This window comes from Nelumbo nucifera, chromosome 7 (genome assembly GCF_055504915.1).
Source record: "Nelumbo nucifera cultivar China Antique chromosome 7, China Antique-T2T, whole genome shotgun sequence".
Taxonomy (NCBI): domain Eukaryota; kingdom Viridiplantae; phylum Streptophyta; class Magnoliopsida; order Proteales; family Nelumbonaceae; genus Nelumbo; species Nelumbo nucifera.
The window spans coordinates 26,409,689-26,425,012 of NC_142655.1; the positions used below are offsets into that span (position 1 = coordinate 26,409,689).

General features: G+C 38.6%; 1 protein-coding gene across 1 annotated transcript; it reads right to left on the minus strand.

Annotated features, from left to right (window-relative positions):
• Positions 1–817: 817 nt before the first annotated feature.
• LOC104593427 (protein CURVATURE THYLAKOID 1A, chloroplastic) lies at positions 818–10,112 on the minus strand. Its single transcript, XM_010253259.3, has 5 exons — positions 9,819–10,112; positions 4,723–4,823; positions 2,514–2,621; positions 1,497–1,568; positions 818–1,104 (listed from the first exon to the last, which is right to left on the minus strand). The coding sequence occupies exons 1-5, from the start codon at positions 9,970–9,972 to the stop codon at positions 1,039–1,041; spliced, it is 501 nt and encodes a 166-aa protein (XP_010251561.1). The 5' UTR covers positions 9,973–10,112; the 3' UTR covers positions 818–1,038.
• Between the last annotated feature and the right edge of the window lie 5,212 nt (positions 10,113–15,324).

Consider the following 15,324-nt stretch of genomic DNA (forward strand, 5'->3'; position numbering starts at 1 on the left):
AAAGATAAAGCCACGACAAATGGGCCCTTCTTAGAAGGGTCAGTTTTTTAGGGTTTTTTTTTTTTTTCAATCTAGTTCAGAAGGGTCAGTTTAAGGCTCCTCTACCCTTTGAACCAGGGTCTGACCCGAACCTCCCCTTGTAGGTGTGTATCGGGAAGCCCCCGATATGGGCCGATACGTTGTGACTTTTTGATCCTTGCTTCTAACTATTAGGATCCATTTGGTTTGCCAAAATAGGGGTCTGAAATTGGAATCAAATGGATCCGATTTAAACTGTTTGATTGGACAAAATTAGAATCTGATTCCCTTGCCTGGTGAAATAACATTGGGGAATGACCATTCCCTCCCCCTTCATCGGAAATGAGAATCCATTCTAGTCAATTCTGATTCCAGTCTGAATGTCAGCCAATTGGTTGGTAAGGTCTCCTACTAGTCGTAGTGGAGACTTGGGATTGAATCCCGCCGGAACCTTTGTTGGGGGGGTTATCAATTGGGGGATGAGCTACCCCTGTTGTGTAGCCCTTCAAAAAAACAAAAGAAAAAAGACAGGTGAGAGAATAGACTTCTGATTCTGATTCCGATTCCGACTATGAACCAAATGATCCTTGATCTTTATTTTATTTGGGGTTCCATCCATGCGGGTAGACAAACAGGTCAATTGTAAATATGCTAGTTGAAATGCTACTACACAACGAGTGATTTCTTCGCCCTACACATGTCTGGAGCAAATTTTCCAAGAGTTGCAAATTAAATATTTACTAGAATTTCACGGAAAATTAGATTTGGGTATCTAGGTCCACCATGGTAGACGAACTCAGACTCGACCAACACAGAATCTTTGCAATTAGTTATTAAGAAAATTGCTCATTGTCATTCCAAGAAACAGGCTGGTTGGTATAAAGCAAAAGGAAAACAAAGAGAATGCACTTACAGTACAGGATTTAAATGTCTCTTATATGGGAGATCTAGAGAACACATTGAATCAATGAGCCGGACTAGATGTATTATGATACACTTCACCACCCAACTCATTTGGCTCTATTCGCTTCCAGTAATCTTTTTCTTCAATGCTTCAATGTCAGTAGCTAGTTCCTTTCTGCTTGACTGAATAATTCAGGCATATTAGTTAATAACATTTGGTTTGTATAAGTAAATTTATGTGTCATTTATCTTGAACATAGAAAAATAATATTTATCAATTGCCAAGGTCGGCAGTTGACTCTAATGTCAGTAATCCTTAGCCATTGTCCAAAAGCCATACTAATGGCATCTACAGTTTTTCCACTCCATGTTAATATGGTAATTCTCATCTGACTTGGGTATAGGGTATAAAAAAGAAATTCTTAGAGCTAGCAAAATTTGCCACTAAATGCATATCAAAGCAGTAAATGAAAGAATGCCTTTTCCCATATCACTACTTAATTAGGAACATGGATCATATTGGGAGATAATTCTGATTACATAATCTGTAAGTTTACTAGTCTTTCAGATTTTACCTTGAAGAGGAGGTATCGGTAGACAAACCAACCGGTGTATCCAAGCCCTACTAATTCCATGATCTTTGGAAGCTGGCAAGAGAACAAGAAAAGATTTCAGCATAATTCATTTAGGGGGCGTTCTTTTTTCAGATTTTGAGAGGGGGAAAGTTGGTCAATGGGATTTTGGTTTCCATTGACCAAGAATCCCTTGTCCTTTTTTCAGATTTATGTGGGAAAGTTCATTTTCCTAGGTATCACTTATCCGGGTAAGTGATACCCATCTCCTAGGTGGGTAAATAACTTTCCCACCTAGGGGGAAAGTTGCCAACACTTGAATGGGACAAAAATGCCCATTTTAATAATGGACTTTTATGGCTAAAATGGTCATTGCCTTATTTACATGAGAAATAAAAGAACATGGGTAAATGCACTTACCCAGGTAAGTGTTTCCCAGGAAAAACTTACCTAGGTAACTGCATTTACCCGGGTAAGTAACTTACCGAAAAATGAACAGGGCCTAAGTTATCTTATGCTTTCTGTGGTGATTGGTGAAGATAAATGAATACTTTGTTCATCTGTTTTTCACTTGTGGTGTTTCTAACTCTTAGACCCCATTCACTTTTCGGTAAGTTACTTACCCAGATAAATGCAGTTTACCTGGGTAAGTTTTTTCCTGGAAAACACTTACTTGGGTAAGTGCATTTACCTATGTTCTTTGATTTCTCATGTAAATAAGGCAATGGCCATTTTAGCCATAAAAATCCATTATTAAAATGGGCATTTTTGTCCCATTCAAGTGTTGGTAACTTTCTCCTTAGGTGGAAAAGTTATTTACCCACCTAGGAGATGGATATCCCTTATCCCCACATAAACCTGAAAAAAGAATGTGGGATTCTTGGTCAATGGAAATCAAAATCCCATTGACCAACTTTCCCCCTCTCAAAAATCCAAAAAAAGAACGCCCCCTTAGTGATGCAGAGGCCAAAAAGTAATGTAACACTTCATTTTAATTAGAAAACCAGAAAGATCACATACCAAAGGAACCGAATTAATGGCACCAACCACAACTGAAGATAGCCAAACTGCTACTATTGCCCCACCTCCATAAAGTAGTACTGTAGACTTATTTTCGACTGCATCCCACTTTAAATGGCAAGAAAAAAGCACACGTATAGTCAAGTCATCGTCATCATCATCATTTAAACCTTATCCCGACTATATGGGGTTGATTACATGAATCCTATTTCACCACTGTGTTCTTTTTTTTTATCGATATTTCACCATTCTGTTCTGTTTAATGCAAGGTGGTTAGGTGTTGGAAAGGTGAGGTATAAGCCTCAAAGTAATATGCACATTTAATATATATTATATAATTTTTTTATGTATGTTAGAATGGTTTATTTCTTTCATAGAAAATTTATATATTTACTTCCATATACTTTCTAATCTGGAGCCTACATATTTGAAATTTTATATTTTATTTTGTTCCATGGTTATGGCCTTCCTTACCTAAATAAAATAATCCATTTACTTTGCATATTACTAGATTATTCATATATCTATTTGCTCCGTGGGGTTACACAACAGGGGGTGTAGCCCATCCCCTAAACCCATAACCCCCCAACCCTGGTGCAGGTGGAATTTGATCCCAAGTCTGCTACAACCAGCCCAAGGTTCTAAATATTGATACTGGCTGAATGCCAGATGGGGCATATTGGTCTGTATCTTTGGCGGCCTTTCATATTTTTTTAGTTTTTTTTACAAGTTGGTTCATGGGAGTTGGTTTAAGGCCTGTCTACCCTGTGAAGCAGGCCAAACCCCGAAACACTCACCGGAGGGTCACCTATACAATACGCATCAGCTGATGCCCCCATTTCTACCTAAATTAAAATTTTTTTAAATGAATACTTTTCATTATATACAATTCCTTTATTGGAACTAGATGGCTTGTAAGTAATTGAGAGTGGATAAAAGTTATTTGACAATTTTGTTCAATTTTTGGTATATTATTACTTTTATTTTATTTACTTTCATTAAAGAAAAACCAGAATTATTATTTTATGTTTGCAATCGGTGGATCCCATTGTCATGTATCATGGGTGTATAAATGGAGATAGGGATGGACCCTGAAAGTCCAATTCCCAATCCAACATCCAATTCTACTATTTTGGATTCGGATGTTATAGGCTATATTGCTTAATAATTGGATCAGATGAGGATTTAACCCCATCCAATCCAATTAAGATTCAAGACCAATTAAATTTTATAACTAAAAACTAATAAATTCAATATTCCATATTTATATAAATTAATTATATATAAGTTACAAAGACATTAACTTTTTTAAAATTTTCTTCATTTTAAAGGCAGTAAAACAGACTTGGATTAAATATGAAACCAATCCAAGCAAGAAAGGATCAAAATCTGATCCGAGATCCCTAGATCTGATTCATTTTCAGGTTGGATTTGAATTTGGGTTGATATGATACAAATCTGACCCAATTAAAGCTCTAAATGGAGATGCTTGTATCACATGTGGTACATTAAACTGATACTTTTGGGTTGAGAGAGATATTTGAAGTTATATTCTTTTATTTTATTTATAACCAACTAGATAATCAAGTTTTCTTGAGTTCTAAGGAGTATTATAATTTGCTATATTTTAAATTCTTCACTTTTTTTTTTTTTTTTTTAATTTTAATGTTGATGCCTCATCAAACGCGAAGCTGTAGCCTCTTGTCACAGTAATAAGGAGCTTGAGGCTAGGCATTTTGGCTCCATCTCACCCAAGGTTCAAAATTTGGATACGTATTGGGCCGTATCAGCCAATACATACCGTATCAGTGGCTTCCCAATACACTCCTATAGTGGGTGTTTTGGGGTCTGACCTGGTTCAGGGGGTAGACAGAAAAAAACGAGCTAAGATACAGGCCAATACGCCCCAACTGGCATATCGGCCTGTATCAATATTTTGAACCTTGATCTCACCTCGAGGCATATGCCTCAACACCTCGCCTCAAAGCCTTTTAAAACCATGATCAAGTAATGAATAAATCAGTAGGGAAAAGGTGGGTCACATGTCACTAAGCTGTCAGACCCTATAAACAGTTTTCCCAACACCACAAGATCAAATGTGAATCAAAGGCCATGTCATGTCTAGACATGTGACTAATGGAATCTGATCATCCATACAGGCTTTATTTTAACTCAATGGTACAGAGATCAAGATAGTTGCACCACCCACCTTCTCCTTCAAGTCTGTGAATACCTCTCCAACTTCAACCGAACCAGATGTTTCTTCTGAGGAAGAAGCTCTGACCTGAAGTGAAGTAAGCCTGTGATTCTCTGTTTCATAAGGAATCCCAAAATTCAGTTTCCTTTGTTTGCTAAACCAAAGAAGATGCAATGTAATGATAAATTGTTGGTTCTATGTTTCATCAACATTTGATTTGTATTTATTTATCTTTTTGAATGTATCCAGATTTTAAGATATACATAGAACAAAGACACAATAACAATAAGACAAGACAATCCCAAATTAATACCCTCTGGTCATGGAAAAGTTCCAGTTTAGCTACCTTGATTAATCTAAAAACACTGTAGAGAAATAAGTGCTCTCTCTGTTTTTTAAACATATACTATGGGGAACCCTAGATAAGCCTGCCATTCTCTGTTTCAAAAAGATTCCAAAAAGTAATACACCTATGGTTTTAGGATCTCATGGAAGTTCAGTTCCTTTTCTTTTCCGAAGCGAAGGATGTTCAATATAATGACAAATTGTTGGTTCTATTTTTTTTATCAGCACTGCTGGTTCTATGTTTCAACATTTGATTTTCTATTAATTCTTTTAAATATCTCCAGGTTCTAAGATATACATGGCACAAAACCACCACCACCTCAACAACAACAATACAAGAAAATGATGAATAAATGCCCCTTGGTCATTCTCATGGATGAAGATACAGTATTCCAGAAGTTCCAGTTTAGCTTACTTGATTAATCCAAATATTGTAGACAAAATAAATGATTCCTCTGCCTCCAAAGCAATGAAAAGATTGGACTTAGAAGTCGAATGATGAACCCATACACGATGGTAAGCCTAATATGACACAAGAAAAACTGAATACCATGCTAGTGAGTTCCCGTACATTCTATGAAGGAACTGCTGGGTAATGCCAATTTCTGAGGCATTTTCTCCAAGCTTTGGAAATCAGCTGGGTAATGCCAATTTCTGTGAAGGATCTGCTGTTGTGTTGGCAGATTGACGGTCTCAGCAAGAAAGGTATCTTGGTTTGGAAGACTATCCCGGCTGCTGTGCTTTGGACTATCTGGATTGAAAGAAATAACAGAATTTTTCAGGGCAAATCTAAATCTTCAGAGGAAATGGTGTAGATAGCTGTGGGTAAACTTTTGTCCTGGGTGTCGGCATCGGAGTTGTTTAAAAATCAGAATTTGAGTGAAATGAGTGTGTATAAATTTTGAGGTGTCGGCATCAGATCTTAATTGCGAATGAGTGTGTGGAGGAAATGAAAAGGTCTAGTAAGAAAGGATTCATTTGTAAATTGGATCTTGAAAAGGCCTATGATTTGGTGGACTGGAAGTTTCTATTGGAGGTTATGCAAAACTGTGGACTTGGGGACAAGTGGTGTAGTTGGATCTTTGGGTGTATCAGTACTTGTCACTACTCTATTCTGGTAAATGGTACGGTGAGAGACTTCTTTCCAGCTTGCAGGGGAGTCAGGCAAGGGGATCCACTTTCACCCTTCCTTTTTACCTTAGTAGCTGATGTGATTAGTAGGATCATTATTAAGGCTGACAGCGAATATGCCATTAGGGGTTGGAGAATAGGGAGACACCAAGTCCCTATCACCCACCTTCAGTTTGCAGATGACCTAATGATTTTTTGTGAAGGAGGTAATAGTGAAAAGGTAGCAAACCTAAAGGAGATAATAAAAGGATTTGAAAGTGTCTCTAATTTGAGAATAAATCTAGAAAAGAGCTGCATAGCGGGTATAAATTTGGAGGTAGGGGAGGTTGAGGCTATTGCGGAGTGTCTTGAGTGTTCTACGTCTGCTTGGCCTATGTCATATTTAGGGCTTCCTTTAGGGGCAAATCCTAGGGAGAGTAGATTTTGGACCCTAGTGATAGAAAAGTTTGAGAAGAGATTAGCCTCATGGAAGAGGAACTATATCTCTTTAGGAGGGAGAATTACCCTAATAAGAGCTACCTTAGCTAACTTACCTACCTATTATTTGTCTGTCTTTAGGATACCAGTTAGGGAAGCCAGGAAACTGGAGAAGTTGTTGAGAGACTTCTTATGGGAGCCGGGACAAGGGAAAAAGGATCACTTGGTTAATTGGGAAATTGTGTGCAGAAGTAAAGAAGAGGGGGGCTTGGGAATTGGGAGGGTAATTAGAAAGAATCAAGCTCTGTTAGGGAAATGGTTGTGGAGATGGCCTTTGGAAAGAGAGAGATTGTGGCATGAGGTGGTGGGAAGCATTCATGGGAGGTCAGAGAACGGATGGGATGCTGGTGTATCGAGGCAAGCTAACCTAGTAGCACCGTGGAAGGCTATTCACAACACCCTTCCTCAATTCCTCAATTTTATCAGGTATGAAGTTTGTTCTGGCAACTCTGTTCTTTTTTGGGAGGATATTTGGGTAGGAGACTCACCGTTAAAGGACTTGTTCCCTTCGCTTTTTTCTATTTCTTTGTACAAAAAATAGGTGGTCTCAAAATTTGTTTCACCTTTGGGAACACCCTTAGATCCTACTTGGGATTTTGGGTTTCGTAGAGGACTTAGGGATGCTGAAATTGAGTCTCTTTCTATTTTGCTTGGTTGTCTTAATCAGGTTTGTTTGGATCCCTCCAAGCCAGATAAGAGAGTTTGGACTCCTAGACCCATTGGAACCTTCTCTTGTGCTTCTTTCTTCAAGCCCATCTCTCAACTTTCTTCTCACCAACCCTTTCCATCTAAAGAAATTTGGTGCAGGCCAGTTCCCCCAAAAATTATGGCTTTTTGTTGGGAAGTATTCCATGGGAAAGTAAACACTTTAGACAACCTACAAAAGAGAAGACCTTTTCTCTGTATTTCTCCTAATTGGTGTATCCTCTATAGAGCTCACGGTGAGGATTGTTACCATCTACTAGTATCTTGTCCCTTTTCTGCAGACCTTTGGGGTTGGCTACTTTCATTGTTTGGGGGTAGTTGGAGTCTACCAGCAAAAGTTCACATGCTCTTCAACCATTCTACCTTTTATTGGCCTACAAAAATAGGGAGAATTATGTGGAGATGTGCTCGTGCTGCTTTGACTTGGACTCTTTGGGAAGAAAGGAATCTCAGAATTTTTCAAGACAAGGAAAGGAACAGCCAAGATTTGAAAGACTATGTGTTAAACAGGGCAATACATTGGCTAAAGACCTTGGAAATCTTCCATCAATTCTCCTTTAATGACCTTTGGAGAAATTGGTCAACAGTAGCAAGGTGCTCATCTTTAAAGGACAAATCAATTACAAGCTGGTCTCCTCCACCCGAAGGCTCAATAAAGTTGAACTTTGATGGAAGCAGCATGGGTAATCCAGGATTATCCAGAGTGGGGGGTGCTTTGAGAAATGAGAAGGGAGAGATTTTGCTGCTCTACTCAGGTCCCTTGGGAATTGGGAACTCCATCAGGGCAGAACTCTTAGCTGCTGTACAAGGGGTGCAATTTGCAAACCAGCTGGGGGTACAACACCTAATAATCGAGGGGGATTCCAAAGTGGTGGTGGGTTGGTTAAAAAATTCTGAAGAGACTATGTGGCGATACAAGAATGAAATGAAGAAATTTAGTTGGTTGACAAGGAATATGTTGGTCACTGTACAGTGGGTGGGGAGATCAGCAAATACTTTGTCAGATGTGTTAGCTAAGCAAGGGGTAAATAGGGAAGAATTATTTTGGGCTCAGTTGTGATTATTGTTTTTCTTTCCTAGTTTACTTGTAAGACTCAAGGAGGGGCTGCAGCTCGTGCGTCTCGTTGGGATGATGTATGAACTCACTCTAAAGTTGCTTCTAAATCAATAAACTTATTATTATTCATCAAAAAAAAAATCAGAATTTGAGTCTGTTTAGATCTCAGAATTGGTTGTATCTGTAATTGTGGTGGTTCTAGGCAGCCTCTAATGGCCTAGGCTCCTTTGTACTGGTTCTTATTTTAATAAATTACCTTACCTTTAAAAAAAAAAGTTCCCGTACATTCTAATCGACATGACAGCTCAATTAGTGTAAGGTATAAGAAAAAAGGTTAGATCTCATGTTGGAATTTCACAAGGACTTGGAGCTTCCTTTTGCCTCAGTCTCAGATGGGAAGATGAGAAAAGGGAAAAATAAAAAAATCTCAAGACCGTAATTCCATTAGTTTATTGTGATCAGCATCAGCACCCAAAAAACCCATTAACATGAAAGGAACTATTGTGATGAACCCCAGATGAATAGTATCAGGCATTTCTCCTTCCCAAATTAACAATCAATAGGGGGTTTAAGGTCCCATAAACATCACAAGAAGTACTCAACATAATGTCAGTTTCACCTGTGACTTCAGTTGATTTTGTGTCATTTCCGATGATTGAACTCTTAAGCTATGTTTGGTTTGAAGGAAAAGGTAGGGAAAGGAAGGGAAAGACAGGGAAACCTATACAAGGCTTATAAAGGTAGGGAAAGGAAGGCAAAGGTAAGAAAACCTTTACAAGCCTTGCATAGGTTTCCCTATCTTTCCCTTCCTTTCCCCTACCTTTTCCTTCAAACCAAACATAGCCTAAAATTCAGTTCCCATTGAAATTTCAATCTTAAATGGCAACGCAAAAGGCACATATTGATCATTCTCTTATTTCCCCCTTACAGTAAACAACATTTAACAGGGAGCTTCTCCCTGCAAAAGCTATAGTTTTAATGTGACTAGCTTTCTATTCCATTCGAGCATCTCGCCGATGAATCCATCTCGGTAAGCGGGTTAGATATTTGACATCTCGCAACAAAAATACCCATTTCTGTATATTAACTCCAAAATTCAATCAGAAGATTTATGCTATTAACATTGTGGAATTAGAGGGCTTTCTGAAACAGGACCTGAATCCGTTAACTTGGCTAGTGTAGCTATACTCCAAATTAATGTATTAATCTCAACTTTCCCCCTAATTTTGCAACAAGATGATAAAAGTGGACAATGTTCAATAAAAAATTTACAGCGGAAATTACGGTCAGGAAACTGAAAAACTTGTTGTGATTCAGCATATTATACCACTTCTCTCTCCTAAAAAATTACGACAAAATGAAAGGAAGGAGGAATACAGAGAGAGATTAGAACCTGAAACGTGGAAGGAGGAGGTCGAGAAAGACAGAGTAGCTGGGCAAGGTGGGAGGTAAGGTAAGGCGGAGCTGCGTGAGGGCTTGGAGGTGGGGAGACGAGGCCCTAATACGGCTGCCGCCATCGAGGATGCGCCTGTGCACGCCATCGCCATGGCCTCCTCCCAAACAAATAACAACTATGTCTTCTCTCTGGCTTGATTTCTGTTTGTCCTCTTTCTCTCTCTCTCTCTCTCCCTCTGCTTTCTTCTTCCTTTACTAGCTTATGGAACAAAACTGCTTGCAAGTGAAACCATCTTTCTTTCTTTCGTCCATCCGTTTTTGATTTTTCTATCCACAAACCACAATCTCTCTCTCTCCGATACGCTAGCTCCATCTGACGACACGTGGAACTCAAAGACCCTTTTGATTGGGTGTTTTCCTATCTAAAATCTAAACCTGCTTCCTGAGACTCTGGTCCATTGCCCCCCCTGCTTATATCTCTCACTCTCTCCTCGGACCTCGGACACGGAGAACTATCTCCCATGAATAAAAACATATAACCATGGTTTCAAAAATCGATTCGAAAATGAAACCGCTTAACCTTTAATTTTCGGGTTAATGATTAAACCGTTCGGTTTGAATGGATCAAACTGTACATTATTATCATAGAGGAGTGCGAGGAGGAGGAGGAAGTGCTGGCGGCATGTTGTGTTCACTATTCGTAGTTACTGCACCATTTTCCTGAGAAGAAGAAGAGAAGGAAGCTCCAATGGCAGCTATTGCCATATTCATCATCACCATCGTTGCAGCACCATTTAGCCTCTTAGATCTTTTTTATCGCTCTAAATCTCTCTTAGATCCTTAGACCATATTTGTTTTATTTGTGTATTTCCGATTTCAAATCTCAGATGAGATCAGTCTCTTATCTCTCATCTTTTGCATCTATGATTGATCAACGTTTCAGATTTGCAATTCTTTTTATTGTTTACAACCTAGAAAACTCAAAATCAAAGTGGAAAAGTTAAAAACCTAACTAATCTTGGCCATTGGAAATAATCGAACAAAATTATAGGATATGAAAGTCTTTTTTTTCAATTTTTTTTATTTTAAAATAAATAAAAAATTGGAATTAGTTTGAAAGCACCCAAAAATTGTTAATCGTGTCGAACAATTTAACAATTAAACCATCAGGGTCAGCAATTCTTTGACCCTTTAAACGGTTTTTGTAAAAATAATGGTTCAAGGCCAGAATAGAACCAGTGACCTAACTGATTCCTAGGCCAAATGGTTCGACCATCTAGTCTGGTCCAATTTTCAAAGTAGTGCATACAAGTATGGAGATATTTCTGATACATTTTTTGCAATTGGCTTTGAGTATGGTGTGAGTGTGGTCTTGTGAGGACCAAATCCGATCTCCTCAATAGAGGCCCTAGGTGTGCTAGGTCTTGGAGGAAAATTTGCTCTTCTTGTTAAAATGAGCAAAATATGGTCCCGTTGGTTTAGAAATCAAAATAATATTTTCAACCCATTGTTTACCCTAATGTTCAAACCATTAGAACATCACCCGACTCCTTTTTTGGGTCCAATAATCTTAAAACCTACAATTTGATATAAAGATTCTTGACTTGATTGGATATCTATCAACCTGGGCAAATGAATCATTTGACCCAATCATGGGTTATATATTGGAATGGGAAAATTCCACTTTAGTACCCTAAACTTTCGGGGTAGTGTCAAGTTAGTACCTGAACTTTCAAACGTGTCACTGCAGTACCTAAATTTTTAAAAAGTGTCAAGCTGGTCCCTGCTGTTAATTGATTGTTAGCTATCTATTGAAAAATGTCAAAACTACCCTTCAAATGAAGACATTGTTCATTGTCTTCTACCTTGAGACTGAACTGGTTGAGGTGTTTGAGATTCTAGACTAATGAAGCCATTGTCTTCTACCTTTAGATCTGAAACACATTCTTTGTCTAATTATTTCTTTGCTTTCAATTATTGTTTCCCTCTATCATATTTCATGTTTTTTCTATCTTTTTCTTTGAAGATAACCGGTTTAGTCTCAAGGTAGAAGACAATGAACAGTGTCTTTTTTTAAAGGTAGTTTTGACATTTTCAACAGATAAATGATGGTTGGTTAATGGCAAAGACCAACTTGACACTTTTAGAAAATTTAGGTATTGTAGTGAGTCAGTGACATGTTTGAAAGTTCGGGTACTAACTTAACACTACCCCTAAAAGTTCAGGGTACTAAAGTGGAATTTTCCCTATTAAAATGTATTGAATACAATATTTAGAGAATTAGACTAGATGGATTAGTCAAGCTCGATTTTCTTCTCCTCTCATAGGGGACATTTTAATGTTATTTAACATTTAGAAAAAAGAATTTACAGAAAATCCTTAAAAACATTGCTTGTGTGTGTGTGTGTGTGCATATATTGACATGTCATGGTCTGATCCATCCGACCCAAGTGATTGAATGGAGACTCAAAAGCAAAAACAATTCAACCTCCAAATCGATTTTTAAAACATTGCTTAAATTATCTCAAGCTTTTCAACATGTTTATTTCTTCTGTTCCTTGCCAAGTCTACCATTTTGGCTTTATTTAAATCGATCCATTACACCTCACATCCAAACCAATCCATTTCAATTCCTAATATTTTGGAGGGCAAATTTTTTAAATTACCCCTACTGCTTAGCTAATTGACAAACTGTACCCTTACTCTTTAACTATTGTCTTAAACCACCCCTATTGTTTCTGATAATTGACATCGCTGTTAAATTGTAACGGAAATGATGAAATGTCCCTTTTGTCCTTGGTCTCTTCCTCACTACTATTCATTCTCTCCTCTCTCTCTACTTACAACGGCAAACCGAAAGAGGCGGGCAGCGATGTGATAACCCCCTCCACCTTCGGCCTCTCTCTCTCTCTCCTTCTTCCCCTTTGTTCTCTCTCGTTCCCTTCCCCTATTTCATCACTACCATTACAACTTGTAGTGGCGGATTTAAACTCAGTAGCAGCTCCTCTCCGTTCTCCCTCTCTTTCCCTCGATCCCCTATTTGTCTATCTCTCACTTCCCGTCTTAGTGCCTGCTTTCTCTCTTCTTCTTGGTATTATTATGTTGGAAAAATAATAAAGAAGACAGAACGGAACTTACCGGTAATCGCTTTTCAAACCAAAACTTGCAGAAGTGTGATGTTGCAGAATTGCAGAGAGAAGAAGGGCTGAGTCGTGCCACTTGGTCACTCTCATTAAAACCGCATTTGTCCCCTACGGTACAACTTACAGGCCACTGGTAGGCGTGCACTCGCTTACCAGACCTTCGTGAACCATAAAGAATGATGCTCAGATTGACAAAGAAGACAATGAAGAGAAGACTGTTGAAAATGTAAAAATGGTGTGTAGACTGGGTCAACCAACACTCCTTTTATAGAGTTTTCTTAGACCCGAATGGACACAGAGGTGTCCTTTCAAACAGGGCCTCTTCAGAAAGGAAGAGACATGAAAAGGAAAAGAAAAACGTATAAAATCAAATTCGAAATTTAAAAGTCAAATGATTAATCTGGTAAAAACAAAACCAATTCAGTGCATCGCTCGCACGTACATGTACACGTAGACGTATGCACACCCGCACCGACTCGGCCTGGACTGGCCCAGCTCGGCTCGATGCACGCGTGTGAAAAGCACCCCCAACCCCCCTTCACATGCATGGGATATCTATAGTGCTTTCCTCCTATCGGTCCCTACCCATAAAGAGAGCAAAACTATAGATATACTCCACGTCTACTCCTTTCCCAAGCAATGTGAGACAAGGAGTCTTCTCATGCACAAGAGTGGGAAGAGGAAAAAACAAAACTCAAAAACAAGAGAGGGAGGAGAGAGATTCTTGAAATTTTGAATCTCCCTCCAACAATCCCCCACAAGATTTAAAATTACAAGAAGATCAAACAATCTGAGCATCGCGGTGAGAAAAAGTATTCATGGTGATATCTTTTGGACTTCAATCAACACTTAGGTATGACAAGCTATGTTACAGAGTACGGGTAGAGTCAGACTAGGGATAGCAATTTTCCCCATTTCCCCGATCCCCGTGAGGATCCGCACCGACTGGGGTAGGGATGGGGATGATTTTCCCCTGGGGATGGGGAAATTTTCATCCCCGTTAGCGGGGGTGGAGTGGGGATGGGGAGAGCACTCCCCACCCTACAGAGACCCTGATCCCTGCCCCATGGGATCCCCACTAATATGTATGTATACGTTATATATGTATATATGTACGCATACATCTATATATTAATATTTTTAAAAATATGGTTGAATATGTTTCAATCTTTTCTAATAGTATTATAAATTTTAATTATTTTATTTTTATTTTTTTTAAATAAAATAAAAAACAAAAATAATTTGGTTAACATTATAAAAAATCACGAGGAATGGGGATCCCCGCAGGGACGGGGATGGGGAGAGGCTCTCCATCCCCATCCTGCCCTGTTGCCATTCCTAAGTCAGACTCCTTTAACCTTTCCTCTTTGTCGCAACTAGTTAACCTGCCAACCAACTAAACTCACTAGTTCTTTAGTGGTTCTTCTGTTTTAGAACATTTTGGCCTTGTTCCCCTCTTGGAGTCATGAGTGTTTTAGAGAGTCAGACATAAATCTCTCTTAAAAGTGGCTACACTTCACACTCACTTGGGTCAATTATTTAGCATGCACTGCACACACTATTCTTAACTGATTAAGAGCCCCATGCTCAACCTCCTCAAATTGCAGTGAGCACTATCTTACCTCGGCATCTGAAATGGGACACAAACTGATAATGCTTTCCCAAGTCATCTAGCAATTCATTTTTACCCATTCAACATAATTTCAGAGATCTCTTTTCACATAGGTTGGGTGCCCATCACTAATGACTTATGTAACGGGCTTCAACCCCATTCCTATTGATACCTCATAAACCACCTTAGAAGTTAGTGGTTTGGTTAACAAATCTGCAAGGTTCTTTTCAGACCTTACAAAATCCAGAGCGATTGTACCTTCTTTGAGGTATTGTCTTACCAGGTTATGCCTTAAGCGGATATGCCTTCTTTTACCATTGTAAGTCTGGTTAATGCCTCTGGCTATTGCTGCTTGGCTATCACAATGGAGAGATATAGACGGAATCGGGCGTGGCCAAAGTGGTATATCTACCAGTAAGTTCCTTTGCCACTCTACCTTGGACTCCACCAATTTTAGTGCAATAAATTCGGCCTCCATTGTTAAACTTGTATTACATGACTACTTTACCGATTTCAACGATACTGCTCCTCCACCTAGGTAAACACATATCCACTAGTGGAAGTACTATCATTTGAATCTAAAATCCAATTTGCATCAGTAAAGCCTTCTAAAACAGGAGGAAAACTTAAATAATGTAAATTAAATTTTATAGTTCCTTTTAAATATTTTAACAACCTTACTAGAGCTTTCCAATGTTCATGAGTATGTTGACTTAATTTTCCCACAGCTATAGCTATGTTTGGTCTTG